Source organism: Eretmochelys imbricata, chromosome 11, assembly GCF_965152235.1.
Source record: "Eretmochelys imbricata isolate rEreImb1 chromosome 11, rEreImb1.hap1, whole genome shotgun sequence".
NCBI classification, from domain to species: Eukaryota; Metazoa; Chordata; order Testudines; family Cheloniidae; genus Eretmochelys; species Eretmochelys imbricata.
In genome coordinates, this window is record NC_135582.1 from 62612930 (window position 1) to 62629939 (window position 17010).

General features: G+C 38.6%; 1 protein-coding gene across 1 annotated transcript in view; it reads right to left on the bottom strand.

Moving 5' to 3' along the window:
- Positions 1-17010, bottom strand: part of INO80D (INO80 complex subunit D) — a 49739-nt gene that overhangs the window by 23693 nt on the left and 9036 nt on the right. Inside the window, exons 2-5 of the mRNA XM_077829647.1 lie at positions 12391-12485; positions 12046-12292; positions 4596-5344; positions 1168-1276 (exon numbers count right to left, since the gene is read on the bottom strand). Coding sequence (XP_077685773.1) covers positions 1168-1276; positions 4596-5344; positions 12046-12263 — 1076 coding nt within the window. The 5' untranslated portion in view covers positions 12264-12292; positions 12391-12485. The remainder of the gene's footprint in view (positions 1-1167; positions 1277-4595; positions 5345-12045; positions 12293-12390; positions 12486-17010) is intronic.

The window sequence follows — 17010 nt, forward strand, 5'->3', positions numbered from 1 at the left end:
ATATGATCATATCCTGTTGCGAGACTGCACAGTCATGGATTAACAATGTTTGCACAACATTTTAAACCATTCTGCACCAGCAATACGAATGTACTGCCAGTTTATAACCAAAATCTAGAACATGATGTTACTGGTTAGTTGATGGATGCATAATACCACTTCTCAATTACCAATGAAAAGAACAGTTATACAAACTATCAATCCCATATTCCTTTCTATTGTATCACAAACAAACAAAAATACTACTAAAAGGTAGTAAAAACAGAAAAGATAAGTTCTGATTTTGGCCCCAATACACAAAGTCATCCTTATTCAACAAAGCATTTCAGTGTGTGCTTAAATCCCATTAAGTAGGATTGAAGCACGTGCTTAGGTGCTTTTCTGAATCTAGGCCTTTATCCCTGCCCTGCTTCAGCAGCAGACTGCAAAAATGGCACTCCTCCAGTGGTTCTGTGGGACTGAGTCAGAACTGTAGCTCTTACAAATAAATGAAACAAAACAATCCTCATGGAGAAGGGGTGTGTGTGTGTGTGTGTGTGTGTGTGTGTGTGTGTGAAAACCTTTGCAGAATCTTAGCCCCCGCTAAAATAACTTCCATTCTGTCCTGGGCATCGCCTGAAAATGACATTTGATCTTTTTAGCAGGATTATGATAAGACCAAACTCAAGACCAAAAGTGACCCCAATGTCTCCAGAAGCAAAAGAACAATTCAGTGACAAAATTATTGATTAGTACAATTTTCAAAAGTCAGAAACAACAAAAGATTTTGAAAAATACTATGCAGGGCTGCTATGATAAGGTTTAAAATTCATGCTCCCATTTTATCTACTAAGCGTTACTCTACTCTCTTGGTACATTAGTTTTTTTTAATTATTCTCTTCTTCCAGATAAGAGATCAGGTTTACGTCCTTATCAAATGTAAAATGGAATTCAGAAGTCTACTCACAGTCTGTTACTGTGATTCCCGATCTCATTTCTGATATCTGGGACACAGCTTCTGGATAGAGCTCAACAACTAACAACATGTTGACCTGGTTCTGCTGTATAATAAAAGGTCTTGATTCAGCAAAGCACTTAAGCCCCACTAACTTTGCTTAAAGTAAAGCCCATGTTTAAGTGCTTTGCTGAATTGGAGGCCAATACAAACAATAAAAGAAGGATACTTACTCATGTCTTTCATATCTGAGAGTTTCCCGGATAGACCATGCAACCTGGTATGGGGAAGTTTGCTCTGAATCCTCCAACTCTTCTCCACTGTCTTCAGACCAGTCCAGCCCTGAATAGGGGAGAATTGGAAACATGAAGGCTGGATGAAGAGAGACTGTAATCCTCAAATATCTGTGAAAAATATCTGTGGCAATAACCACTATCAACGGCCTCTGCCTATTCTAGGTCGTACATAGCACAGTAGTGAGGATACATTATATTAGATTCATCGTGTAATTTTCTCAATAACCTATAGACAGTTATGACAGCAGCTTCATTACAAATGTACAAACAGCATTTAACAGCATTTTTCAATGACCGGTTTGTTACCCCTTTAATATCTTTATTGGCCTTCTTTGTCCATAAATATATTAAATAAAAACCAAAACTACCATCAGTCTTATGTAAAGACAAATATTTTCTCTGTTGTGCTCAATGTTAGATTTTTTACAAATGATAAAGAGGAAGACCCTACCATGAAGAGCTGACAGTCCAATAATTAATAGTCTATGGTCTAAATAAGTTACATAACCCAGTTTCTTATTTCTGTACATTACAGAGTATAGACCCTCTGTTCCCCCAGCTGAAAAGCATGGAGAATAGCAAAACCATGGGAGAAAGCTACAGGGACAGAGCTACACAGCTACACAGTATGTGTTCCTCTGTTCTTTTCTGTGTAAATCACCTGCCATCTCCACCAGATATCAGTAAGAAAGGGGCTCCTTCCGCTCCAGGGGGAAGAGACAAGAGCTGGGGTCAGTCACTCTTAAGCAGCATGTTCACCTTCCTATACAGCTTAAGTACACATAAGAATACCAGATTAATTAACGATTTTTGGAGCAGGACCACTTCATTCTGTGATTTTTGTGTCCCTCATTACCAAAGAGCCCAGGACAGCATCCTACATAGCACTGCAGGACTTTGCTGAAAAGGGCGACCAGGAAGGACCATGGAGGAAAGTCCCTCCAGATGTCTGGGCAAGATCAAGCCAGGGTTCCTATAGATTCTCATCTTCTGCATCTTTTCATGGCCCTACCCTATCCTTGCTAATCCCTTAGAGCAGGATGGGAAAACGCAGTCTCCCTTCCAAACCAGCTGGTTTTTTTGTTCGTCTCTCATGTGTTTTTACATATGGCCCTAAATACAGAGCAGGAGTAGGGGGCAGAGTGTTAAGGGCCATTTAATTTTTTTAAAGCTTATTACTGTATTTTATCCAAGAAGATTTTGGGCCACGTTTCCAAACCAGGTGTCTAGAGGCTGGCACTCTAATCAGTATTCAGGCTCCTTTGTGTTAATTTAGGAGCCTAAATACAGATTTGAGGTAAAAATTTCAAAAGCACCTATGTGATTTAGGACACAGGACTTTGACTTTTGAAAATGTTACCTTTGTGCCTGTTTTTAGACATTCAAGTTTGGCCCAAGTGTAAACACTAAGAAACTTGAAAAATTTCTTACACTTAAATTTATTTTACTTCAAAAATAAACTAGCTAAACTGACGTTCCATAAAGCCACATGCACAATGGATGCAGTGTAATCAATTTTTTGGCACAAATAAAAAAAAAAAAATCATAAATATGGCTGTTAAACCTTTTAACTCCTGAAAAGGGAATGGGGAGCATTGGATCTTTTTTCTACTTTGTTTATACAAACATCAGTTTGCATAGTTTTACTAAAAATTAAGGGTATCTTTTTAAAGATTCTGAAAGTAAGATTCATATCTTGTGCCTGTGAACTCTAGTACTAGGTATTTTCTTAAATAGAAATCCCAGAAGTTTTGCCACCAGGATAAAAAAGTCTCTAAAAATAGTCCATAACGTGAGCTTTCAAGTACATACTTATCTACTCCCACACAGCTAATGTATAATTAAGTTCATTATGTTAATTAGCAGTTATAAAATGCTATAATCTTATCTTCATTTTCACATTTATTACAGCATACCATTTCCACAATTTTATATTTATACATCTGATAAAACATTTTCCTAAAACCAGGTACAATAGGAAAAGTTATTTTTATAGGAAGTGTTATTGTAGAATGTGACACGCATCACACATAGAATGCTACTCTTACGCAGGCTCATGACAACAGGTGACTTTCTAACCTATTTGGGAATCTTGACACTTGGGATGTTCCTGGTATCCTCATTCCTCAAATTAACTGCATTATCCAGAGAATCATGAAACAGTTCTTTCAGAACATCCTCCTTCAGAGACATGCTGTAGGATACTCATTAGCTTCCCAACAAACAGCCAAATTGTCCCAAAGGTGCCAAAAGGCAAATCTTAACAGCAAATTAAAAAAGATTAATTGAAATAGCAAAAATTACAGATGTTTGTGATGTGTGCCACTAGTTAAATAATTGCCCAGACATACTAGAAGTAATTTTTTTTTTTTAAAGACACAAATGGTTTGCTGTTTCTGTTTCATTGTTTTGCATTTCTGGTTCTTGTTTCTCCTATTTACTGCCCACTTTCTTACCCCTGTAAAACTAAACAATAATCTAAAGCTAAATTAAAAAGCAAAGTAACACTAATGGTGTATATATCTCAACCTCCATTTACAATGGAGGCAACGAGCCAACACCTTATCCATATTCAAGTGCCTCTTAAAATTGCAAAAAGCTCTATTTCCACACGCAGAAGTCCGTAACATAATTTAAATTAAAAACAAACTTAACATATAGGCAGTTAACACAATGATTAAGACTTATTACTGTAGTGTCGGGATAAGATGTTAATAATAGTATATATTATTAATGGGTAAAATGGACAACTTCTGCACTAAATCGCGGAAAAACCGCACCTCCAGAATCAGCTTCTGAATCCTCATTCTCTAGTGGAATACAACGCTAGACTTTCTTTTACTGAATCAGATCCCATATCTTAGCAGTTTGCACTCAAAATTCTCAATGAAGTCAACTGCTGTTTTGGGTGTGCACAGAATGCACAATCAAAGCCTCAAAGTTGTATCTGCGCTTTCATTCGACAATCTCCTTTTTTCATTAGTTTCATATTTGGGTTTTACAACACAGGCTCTAGGTCTAACATGGTCTATATACTCAGTCTAGGAACAAACAGGACCATTGTTACTGCTTCACTTGAAAATGCTGTGATTTAAAAAAACAAAAACACACACACACACACACACACCTGAGAGTGAGTTATACCTCAGTTTGGCCTCTCAAAATCATTAACTAGCATTTTTTTTTTAAAAAAAGTTATAAAGAATAAAAAAAAGTTGTAAAACAGACGTGACCTGCCTATACATCTCTTGACATATTTCCCCCTTTTAGAAAGGTATAAGTACATGTCCTGATGAATTTAAAGGCATATAATCTCATAGCAACCTGAAAAAACAGTACAGCGATGTATGTAATTATCTACCTACCTAAATGTGGAAACAGATCAGTTTCCAGCTGCTGTTTTCGAGTGCACAGTTTCACCAGTCTCTGTAGCCGGCTCATGCAGGATGAGTGTGGAGAGAAGGCTGTGGCTTTCATGAGGACCCGATCAGTCCTTGGTGGGTCCACGACAGGAGCCCTGGTGGGTGGCAGGAGAGGCAGGGGTCTCTTGTTAGACATCTGCCTTGCTTGTGCTATAGTGTGTGTGGTGGGTGCCACTCCCTGCATTGGTAGGCTGGTGTTCTGAGGTTGAGGTGACTTGCAGACGAAGCCCTGCGGTAGCCCTATAGGCTTTAAAGAAGTTGATAAAGGTGGCAGATGGGAGTGCTGCTGCTGCAGTGGCTGCTGCTGCAAAGGTGCAGGAAGGGGGCTAAAGTGCTCTTGGTGAACTTTTAAAATCTCTGTTTCTCTCTGGCGCTGCCGGTTTTGGGCCAACTTGCTCTGCAACTTTTTCCTCACCGTTGCCCCTTTCTTTAAGTCATCATCCTCTTCGTTGAAAGCAAAGGGATCATCTAACTCTGCTTCCAGGTAGTGGAGAGGAAGCCTAGCCCCCGGTGGAGACAGGGACATCCCATCCAGTCCATTGGACATCTTCAAGGCCAGTGTGGGCACTGTCAGACTGAAGGCCATAGCATCCATCTGGTGCCTGACCTTCACTTCCTCTATTGGATCATTCTTTTTCTTCCTCTCCTTTTTAGGTATAAAGCCAAGTACCTGTAGGTGGCTGTTGCAGTACCTTCAAAAGTGAAAACAGTAAGTTCCTTTTTTCTCTTCTTTTAAACAAACACACTTAAGAAAGCAAAAAAGATGAAACCACAGACTGGAAACCCCAACAACAACAACAAAAACCATCTGACCTGCCACTGAAAAAATTAGATTATTAACTCATGTTTGTGTATTAATGAGTTTCTACAATCACATCCCATGTTCCAGGCCCATGATATAAAATAAAAACTTCCACATGAGAGAATTTATCATTTCTGGATTTTTAAAAAAGTCTGAGAGCCAAATACCTATCCTTTCAAAAAAAAAAAAAAAAAAAAAATCTATCCCTCATATCCCTAATGGACACATAGCAAGATGAACAAGACAAATGGACTGTATGATACATTAGAATAGAGGTTCTCAAACTGTGGTCCGTGGACCTCTAGTGGTCCGCAAGCTCCATTCAGGTGGTCCGCAGATAGTTCCCTCTAAGGTGCGCACCTGGGCGGCCACATACAAGAGAACGAAGAGCCATTCACCTAATTAGTGGAGCCGCGTAGGCATGGCTCCACTAATTAGGTGCCTGGATCCTGGAGAAGATGCACATATAAGGTGAGGTGGTGGCCTTGGGGGGAATAGTGAGTAGGTGGGAGAGGGCAGTGGGGTGAGAAGAGGGGGTGGGGGGAATTTGGCACGTGCAGGGCTGCGGTGGCCAGAGAAAGAGGCAACTTTCCACAGCCCCAGGGCTGCGGCTGGAGAGATCCCCCCCTCCTTCCCAGCCCCAGCTTGGAGGCTGCCACGGCAGGGGAGAGATCCCCCTCCTTCCCAGCCCCAGCTCAGGAGCTGCTGCGGTGGGGGAGACAGGGAGAGACCCCCCCCACTTCTTCCCAGCCCCAGCTCGGGGACTGCCACAGCGGGGGAGAGAGGGCACATCCATTGCATTAGAAAGGTCAGAATACTGATATTAAAATATGAGTTGTGTGCTTTTTATTTTTAGAACAAAAAATCATTAATTATTGGGTTTTTTAATATAGAGGTTTTATTCAGAGTGCTTTACAATAGTTAGCTAATGGTACAAGCAACATTTGGAAAGATCATTAAGTGGTCTACCGAGATCCTCAGGAATTTTCAAGTGGTCCGTGGGAAAAAAAAAAGTTTGAGAACCACTGCATTAAAATATAAACTAAAGGGCCCTGATAAGAAGAAAGTTATTAAGGGTCAGACAAATGGAACCATTTTAAGGCATCCCACATTTAAAACTATAATAGAGACTACTGCCCCTGCTATCAGGCTGTTCTTTCACTATGAGTGAATTTGCATGGTTTTAGTGTGGTGTACGTTGTAAAGATAGAGTTAATACGCTTCTGTAATTGAGAGACAAATTACAAGACGCTTTTTCCATGGACAGTCTTGAATTGGAGATCTTTGCTGAGAAGGGCCACTAGTTGTGTCTGATGATTAAGCAACTAAATAAATGGTTTTAGCTGTATGCTATTTTCCATGGTTAAGTACGTATCATAAAGAGCAACCAAGTAAATCCGAGCAAAAACTATATTAATATAGGCAAAAAATTTCTATCCTGTCATCACTGTGCATTGCTTATATAATGCAATGAAAATGTACACACACATTATAACGAAAATGTGTATTTCAAGCTGCTATAAAATGAACTCTTTTCTAGTTAATTTTACTTTAAAACCACTGAAAGTCTCTCTCAGATATATTAACACTAAAGGACTAGGGGTAATGATGATCTATAGTGACAGATGACATACTAAATTAGGGGATCTAACAGATAAACAATTAATTCTAGGCTGCCTAGATACTCTCGAACCATCAGGTATTTGGGAAATAGCGACTATGATTTCTCTGTACCCGTGTAGAGTCTCTGATGTCAATGGAGGTCTGCCTATTTTAAGTTGCAGGATTGGGAACCATAATTCTTATATTTAAAAAGAAAGATTCAAGGAAGGAGGCTGAAAATTATGGGCTTGAAAGTTTAACATCTATATTAAAACCTGGAGATATTTATTGATAGCTTACGAACATGTTTGGGGAGGTACTATAGCTATGAGTCAGTATGCATTTTTAAATGAAATTATTTTTGGTCTATGTGGAAAGTAACCAATTTATTCAATATTTTCAAAACCTCATGACAAAATTTAGCACTATAGATCAGCGGTTCTCAAACTGTGGGTTAGGACCATTTTAATAGGGTCACCAGGACTGTCTTAGACTTGCTGAGGCTCGGGGCTGAAGCTGAAGCCTGAGGGATCCAGTCCTGGGCAGCGGGGCTCAGGTTACAGACTCTCTGGCTGGGGCTGAAACCCTTTGGCTTCGGCTTTGACTTCTACTCCGCCCAGAGCAGTGGGGCTCAGGCTTTGGCTCACCCACCTGGGATAGTGGGAATTAGGCGGACTCAGGTTTTGGTCCCCCCTCCTGGGGTCGTGTAGTAATTTTTGTTGTCAGAAGGGGGTCATGGTGCAATGAAGTTTCATAACCCCTGCTGTAGCTTATTGTTTAAATGTAAGTTAGTTAATAATTACAAAAGGTAATGAATTAATAGGTGGAAAGCAGAGGGCTGATACTAAATGTGTGCAATCTTTGTGGAAAGCTGCGAGAAGGAGATTCTTGCAGAAGCATACTGAGAAGTATTTTTTTTTTTTATTGACTGCTGTAATAGATAAAAGTCATTCAGGACGTAATACTGCTTCCATTAAAGTCAATGGGAGTACTCACATTCTTAATATTAAGAAATTAAGTATTTTTAACTAATATAGGTGTCAGTCTAGCAAGACACACTGTCAGAATGATTTAAGGAAAAAAAAAAAAGAAGTACAAAATAAGCACAATGGAAATGTTTCCATGGTGTTTTTTTGTTTTGTTTGTTATTCCAATGAAAATAGTTTTGTTTGGTTTAAACATTTCCCTGTAGTGTTTGTATCCCAAACAAGGCAGCCCTGTACTTGGGCATGAGCCAGAAGATGAAACTGACTACTCTATTTTTATTGCCCAAATCAAAGGAAATACAAAAAATAAGTAAGAAAGGACAGGGAGTTTGATTGCAAAAAATTATCAGTTTCAGGCTATTTGTTTTTATATAAATAATTTTTAATCTGACATTCTCTCTTTAATATGGGAAAGGCTTTGGATCTTTTAAATCTTTAACAGATAGTGCTTCAGGATTCAAGGTTAATAGAACATTTACTTATACAGGTAATCTCTCTGGATACAAATCCAAAGATATCAGGCTATCATTTCATGAAACACTGGTTAGACCACCACGTGCAGGCCATTCCTATGCTACAAACAAAGGGTGAGTCTGTTCTTTAAGCTGTGTGTATTGTTAGGGCTTCTGTTTTTCTAAGTTTATTAATTTCATTTGTGGGGGTTTATTTTTAGCAATTTGTGAGTTTTATATAGATGTCCAAAATTGGGGGGAGGGAGAGGTAGTTCAGGGCTCTCTTTGAATATATTGTAATGAGTAATCTCGGTAATGTTCCCTTGTGCGCTTTAACATAGTACTGTTTCAAACACAGCACTACATTAAAGTACACTAAGGAATCTTTAGTGCACACCAGCAGGGTCTACATGGATCAGTTAATGTACAACACATTAGTGCAGTTAAAATCATACCCCTGTAGTCCACATTACTGCTTGTTGTAGATTAGCCCTTATATACAAGAAACCATTTCCGATGTTTATTGGATAAACACTAATTTCTATTGATGGGTAGTGTTTTATTGATGTTTATCAGTTAAAACTGAATATCAGAAGCCCTAAGTATTTTATACTGAATGTCAAATATGATCATTTCCCCCTCCCCGCCTCAAAATCAGTGATAAACACATCTGTCACTCTGGCGTAGGCAGGGTGAACGGTGATCAACACACACTGTAAGGGAATGCAGTTGATCTCTATGAGAACTAAGAGTCAAACATGGAGTGTACAAAGGATATTAAGCTCCACTGGCTTCCAGCAGAACAATCACTTCAAGGGTGAAGGGATTAGGGGAGCCATGTTTACACCTGATGTCTAACACATTCTGCTTTCTAGTGTTTTCAAGACCTTGGAGTAGTGCTGAGTTCCAATTATTTTATTTAAAGAAAGATCTAGTTAAGTTGAAGAGTATCATGTATGTTAAGAAAGATGACAAAATGGAAAGGAGGGACTTACAGATCAGAAGAGACTGACAGATGTGGATTTACTTCATTTTGAAAGAAGATGATTAAGAGATGAAATGATGAGTGTTTAATCTATGTAAAGTGTAATAGCAACATAATTAAAATAAAAAAATTGAGCTTCATTGTCTATTTGCAGTACTTGGACAGGTCAGAATTAGGGGACAAATTCAAAGTTAAGAGGGAACATATAATTTTACAGAGAGGCTTGAATAGACAGAATAGACTTCTAATTGAGATGATGAAGTCGTGTACTAATAGATTTAATTTGAAGAACTTGAATGCTTAATAATTAATTAAATAATTTAAAGGAATATTAACTATTTTTCTGCTTGGGGGTCGGGAAATAATTTAGTTTATTGTCTCCTGATCAGATCTGAGGCTTTTGCTTTTTTTGCCTTTTGCGTGTGCTTTTGCCCTCCTTTGTTGTAAGTTTTTTTGTTTTGTTTTTTATAAGCTTCCAAATTATATAGGATAGAGATGAGTTATCAAAGTGTTCTGTGGCTCACTTCTGATCCTACGCAATTATGTAACAAACTGTGTAATGAAAATGAGTTGTCTGACGTCAGATGAAATAAAAAGTCTTGGCACAGAAAATTAAAGGTGGCAAGCAAAGGATGAAGAAATGGCAAATATCTCCATACTGAACTGAGTGCAAAAAGTAAATCTCCTAGGATACAGATATATCAACATCAGCCAAGAACTGTCATTTTGTGCCTGTGCTCTAAACTTATTATTGGAAACTCATGAAACCCTATTGTTAAACTGCAAACTCTATTCTGAGATGCAGTCTTTGAAAATATTCATTCCAACATCTCTCATTTGAGATTAAAGTTTTATTCCCTTCTTCATGCTCCGGCTGTCCTCAACTTTCAAAGGCTGTAATGCGACGCTTGTCATGCAGTTTAATTATTCTAGTACAACACACTCCAGAAGTTATCATAGTGTACTGTGCACATTTTGATACATTTTATTTTACACAATGAATTGGTTTCACACTTGAAAGATTAATATCAAATGACATGGGGACACATGGGACCTAGGAACTTTCACTAAATTTTGGAGGTTTTATAGAAAGTCTGATTAGAAGGTGAACAGGGATTTTGGCATATTTAGTTCTTGCATCTGAAATGACAATGTATCATTTGATCTGACAATTTCTGTTATGATTTTTTTAACTTATCTCCAGTCTCTATTGGATACTAGCAGAGGAATGGTCAATGTTTATCAAATCATGGCTTGAAATTATTCATACTGTGCCATCTGAGCATTTGCCCTAGAGCTTTTAACAAACATTCTTCTCACTTCATCAGTCTCCTCAACTGAAATGGCAGGTGAAATGCAAGTTAATTTAGAGCACAATCCAACCGTTGTTTCAGACAAAAGAGGGAGCTGTGAACCGAAAAGGAAGTTATATGTAGAGTACAGTGGGAACACTATTAATAATGTGAAAGGTTAGCAAATGGCAGCTAATAACATGAAAAGTCAGCAGATAGCTGTCCATTTCTTTTTTGTCATATTCTGTTTACTTTTTCGGTTAAAAATAATGATTTCCATGGAACAAATCCCAATCTCAGATAGCTAATAAACACTTTATTTCAAAGGATGAAATACCATACTAGTGGTGAGAAATGTGATAGTGGCTCTTCAGAAATAAAATGTCGTGGGCACCATGCAGCCAAAATTAGAAGTCAGACACATTTCTGACCACAACGTGTATGCAAGTCAGACACAACATAAGGAAATTAAAACCAAATTCTGCCCTTACTTACACCCCATGCAACTCGAATGATGTCAATGTTCAAGCCAGTCTTAAATGGCGAGCAAGAATGGTCTTGTGGCTAATGAACCAGACTGGGATTTTGGAAGTCTGGTTCCAATTCCTGGCTCTGCCACAGACTTCCTATGTAACCTTGGGCAAGTCATTTAATTTCTGTGCCTCAATCCTCCTACTATGAGATATGGATAATACTTCCCTTCCACACAGGTATACTATGAACATATATTTATTAACAAGTGTGAGGTGCTCAAAGAATATGGTTATTGGGGCCATGTGAATACCTGAACTTGGACTCTGCCCTGAGCTCCCCAAACTTTCACCAGGAGCCTATGCACTGTTGCAACTCCCCTGCTATATGTTTTGCCAAACCCCCCCAACCCAGATGTCCAGCCACAATCTTCCTCAAGCAATTCAAGCACCTTTTAAGAGCATCAATTCCCAGATATCCTCAGTAGCTAAACAAATGAAGTAGAAAAAGTAAATATTATGTAAAGGTTTGATCAACAGAGTTTGAAGTGAAATTTGAGGAAAAGCAGTAATCTTGCTTGTCTATATCCTTGGAATTCTTCCTTTTCCCCTGATTCCCCACAAATAACAAAAAAAAATATTGGTCATAAAAAAAAAAAAAAAGGCTTACAGAAACATACTGATATTCAATCTATTTGACTCCTTTCTCCCTAACCATGAAGACAGTTCCCAATCAGAAATACCAAATTTGTAGCCAAGCTGACTGAAACTATTTCTAATTCATTGGGGGCCACCATCACTCACCTACGGTCCTCAGATTTGGGGATAGGGTTGGTGCAGCGTTGGCTGTTATACTTGGCCACATATTCACATTGCTTGAAGGGGGCAGTCTTGTCCTCCAGAACGTGTCTGATACAGAAGGCGTAGCCGTTAAGTCGCCTCTGCTTGCACAGTTTGGGGCTATATGAGCACAAGGGCTTATTGTCAACCTCAGAGAAGTGTATGTGTTTGCCTTCATACATCACGTGACTCTATTCCTTGTGAACATCAGCTGAAAGAACCAAAAATATTAAGATAAATCACATGGAAAAAAAGATTCATTAAGTTCTGCATTTTGTTTTTGTTTAGGGGAAGGGCACATGACAGTACCTGATTTTAAATCTTCTGTACCATATCAATGTTAGGAGAGAGCCCCAAGGAGACCACTATCCTGGAATGATGACGAGTCAGATGAAGCAGATTGTCTAAGAAAAATATCAAAAAGGGTCCAAGTCAGTCAAGATTAAATCAGACAGGACCGTTTTGCATAGTAAGCAAGGTGTTGGATGTTGCTTCTCAGCATGTGGCTCAGCCAACACCCAACAAATTGGATTAATTAGATAATCCACATTCAATTATTAACTGGAATGTAGACATATCACTAACCCAAATTTTTGCATGCTGGTATTCAGTGGAATACATTGCTCAGAATGAAAAGGAGTACTTGTGGCACCTTAGAGACTAACCAATTTATTTGAGCATAAGCTTTCGTGAGCTACAGCTCACTTCATCGGATGCATACTGTGGAAAGTGTAGAAGATCTTTTTATACACACAAAGCATGAAAAAAATACCTCCCCCCACCCCACTCTCCTGCTGGTAATAGCTTATCTAAAGTGATCACTCTCCTTACAATGTGTCTGATAATCAAGTTGGGCCATTTCCAGCACAAATCCAGGTTTTCTCTCTCCTCCTTCCCCCCCCCCCCCACCCCAACACACAAACCCACTCTGCTGTTGGTAACATATCTATTCAGGGGACACCATCACAGGGCCTAATAACATCAGCCACACTATCAGAGGCTCTTTCACCTGCACATCTACCAATATGATATATGCTATCATGTGCCAGCAACGCCCCTCTGCCATGTACATTGGTCAAACCGGACAGTCTCTACGTAAAAGAATAAATGGACACAAATCGGATGTCAAGAATTATAACATTCATAAACCAGTCGGAGAACACTTCAATCTCTCTGGTCACACAATTACAGACATGAAAGTTGCGATATTACAACAAAAAAACTTCAAAACCAGACTCCAGCGAGAGACTGTTGAATTGGAATTCATTTGCAAATTGACAGGTTTCAGAATAACAGCCATGTTTTCTATTTGCAAATTGGATACAACTAATTTAGGCTTGAATAGAGACTGGGAGTGGCTAAGTCATTATGCAAGGTAACCTATTTCCCCTTGTTTTTTCCTACCCCCCACCCCACAGACATTCTTGTTAAACCCTGGATTTGTGCTGGAAATGGCCCACTTTGATTATCATACACATTGTAAGGAAAGTGATCACTTTAGATAAGCTATTACCAGCAGGAGAGTGGGGTGGGGGGAGGTATTTTTTCATGCTTTGTGCATATAAAAAGATCTTCTACACTTTCCACAGTATGCATCCGATGAAGTGAGCTGTAGCTCACGAAAGCTTATGCTCAAATAAATTGGTTAGTCTCTAAGGTGCCACAAGTACTCCTTTTCTTTTTGCGAATACAGACTAACACGGCTGTTACTCTGAAATTGCTCAGAATAACCTTTTGAAGATAGTAGCCCTGATATGTTAGAATTTAATTTTAGCACTCATGCAGCTCAGAAAGTTTTTGCTGTAGCTGCATGGCCCACATCTGGTGTATGGTTTTCAGAATTTGTAGTCCGCACAGACTGCATAAATCTGTAATCAGCCTTTTCCAAGGCCAAACAGATTCTTCTTACTTGTCATACTTATTGGGTGAAAGCCTGGCTCTACTGAAGTCAATAGCAGAACTCCCATTGGTTTCAGGAAAGCCAGGATTTCACCCATTAGCTGTAGCAGGGAGTCATTTTTTAAATGCAGAAGTTACTAAGGTATATGGAAAGAAATTTGTGATCTCACATGCCACCCCTTTCAATTCTGGATTCCCCACCACTCTGGAGTTTTTAGCAATCACTTCCTTCTATTCCAGAGCAGTTTTCAATTAGGTTCAGCTCTACATACATGATGCAGCTGCTTTGCTAATGCCCAACTTACATTGTGAAAAATCTGTTTGTAATGATCACGTTCAAATATTAACTAAACAAGCAACTCTGAAGAATTGAAATGCAGTCCCGAACTTGGTGTGCTCCATTTTTTCAATTAAGTTTTGTACACCATGTACACAGAGGTGCTATTCATGCGATAAGTTGATTTGTCATATGCTTGTGTAATTTAACACATACCCAGGACCAGCTGACTTACCCTCTTCTCCCAATAATCCTTCTTCCTGGGAAACATTTTAATATTGCAAACCACCGTGGAGCTACAAAGTCTGCCAGAGAAAGGTTTCCTCCACCCCACCCAAAAAACTGCACTCCTATCTGAAGCCCAGTTCAGTCCTGGGCCAGAACAGCTTTTCTATAAATGAAAATGTCATAACTTAAAAGTTAATTATCCAGTGGCCCCACAGGACTAGAAAGGGAGCTTTATATATTGGAAATGGGAGCTTCCCACTATGGTCTAGTGATCACTTCCAGCCTGATAGCTCCCTGAGAAAACTACTTTAGTGTTGTGACATTTTTAGGTCTAGAAAAGCTGTTTTAAGTCATTTTTGAGAGTGTTAGTTAAAATGTCTCTCACACCAAGCATTGCACAGTGGTACTTAGGGTAACAAAAGAACTAGATTTACAAGGAAAGGGATACAAGAAACAATTTCAATAAACTAAACAAATACTACAAAACACTTCTGACATAGTTTTGCATCTAACATATGTGACATACGCTACTGAATACACAATGGGGTAATATGCCGTAAAGTGTTTACTGATAAGTTTGGGGGGAGTTACATAACTCATTTGTGAATAACGAGGGCCATTCCAAATACATGTAATAAAACTTTTATACCAGATCACTCTCTGCGTGCGCACACACACGCAACGTTAGTACTTCATTTTCACCAGAACAATGAAGCACAAATATAAATCAACATCTTATCATACCCCAAATTAATTCCAATAATTATTTATACTATTCAAGCCAAAATCAATCACTTTAACCAATTTCTCTGAATGTACCGAGGAATGAGTACTACAGAAATTCAAAACCAGTCACCAGAATATATCCCATCAGAATGGATTGGAGATCTATTGTTTCCTTGTACTTCTCAGTCTGTCTGTATCCATCTGTTGTCTCTTGTCATAGTTAGATAGTAAGCTTTTTGGGGCAGGGACCATCTTTCTGTTCTGTGTTTCTACAGCGCCTAGCACAATGGCGTCCTGGTCCATGAATAGAGCTCCTAGGCACTACAGTAGTACAAATAACAACAACAATGATAATAATAAAGCAAAGACTGTTAAGGCACTGGATTTGCTCTTTAAAACCATAAATGGTTTGGATCCCAGCTATTTGAAAGATTGCTTCATCTATTACTACGGCAGTTGAGATAATCTGAGGTGCTCTAGTTAACTGCCTGGTAAAAATAGAACGGGGGGGGGGGTCCTTTGCTCTGGAATTTATTTCCCTCCTTGGTTAATCAGAGCTTGGATTTGGTGACATTCAGGACAAGCTGCAAGTTCCAACTGTTCTCCTGGGCTTTTGCAGAGGAGGATGTGGGTTAATTAAGATTATTTAACACAAATTTGGTAATCCATTTAGGCAAATCCTTGAAAACTTGGGATGCCTAATGTTAGGCAAATGAATCCACATTTAGGCACCTAAATAAGTAGCCTGAGTTTCAGAGGTATAGAGCACCTGTAGCAACCACAGCCACCTCTGAAAACTGGATGACTCACAAAGAAATTATTTAAACTATATTTTTATACCATTTCCTGTAACAAAAAACGTAGAGAAAAATATTTATTTCTATTTGAAATTTGAACAGTTTTTAAAACTATCAACTTACACCTCCTGTCCCCTCAAAATTAGTTCTATTAAAGAAACAGTTCCATTGCCGATGCTAAGATGCAAAGACTGCAGACACTGGGACTTACTCTCCACTGCCCTGCATCTTGGACAGTCATTTACCTTTGTACAATCAATGTAAAATGCTATGAAATCAGCAGCATTTTATGCCTGCTTTTCATTGGCATACGTGACCGAACAAGGAGCAAGGCAGTGAAGAATCAAGTCCACTGTAGGGAGAAACAGTATTTCAGCAAAATGATCTCACGAAAGTGGATTAATCAAGGGAAAGATGTTTCTATAAAACACGCTTAAGTAGCCTTATGAGGAAGCCCTTACCAACTATTAAGACAATAGGATTCCCTTTTGAAACTATGGTTTGGAAAGTTATCACATTTTCAAACTGTTTCAAAAGCTTTGCACTGAAATCAAAATCACACTAACTATACAGTGTTCATATACATACGACTGACATGGTATCAACATGAGAATCATTCTCTGTATCACCCAAAAACCTGTTAGCCATTCTCAAGACTTCATTTCGAGGAACTAATTTCAGAAAATTTTTATAAAATAAAAATAATCTTTCATCATAAAATCAGCAATCCAGACAACGCATTTGTCATATAAAGTATTTTATTCATTGGCTGGCTATGTTCTCTCTCTCTGATAAGCATTTGTGGAACAGAAATAGAGGTGATAAAAGTGATTTAAATATATTCAAAAAATAAATACATTTTAAAGAAAGTAAAGCTTTATGGAGATCTCAAACATCTTGGTAGGAACAAGAGTGTTTTGGTACAGATTAGGAAGTCTTGTTCATACACCTCTTTTACCCCAGGATAACTCTTACTGATGTCAAATAGACACAATCAACTTA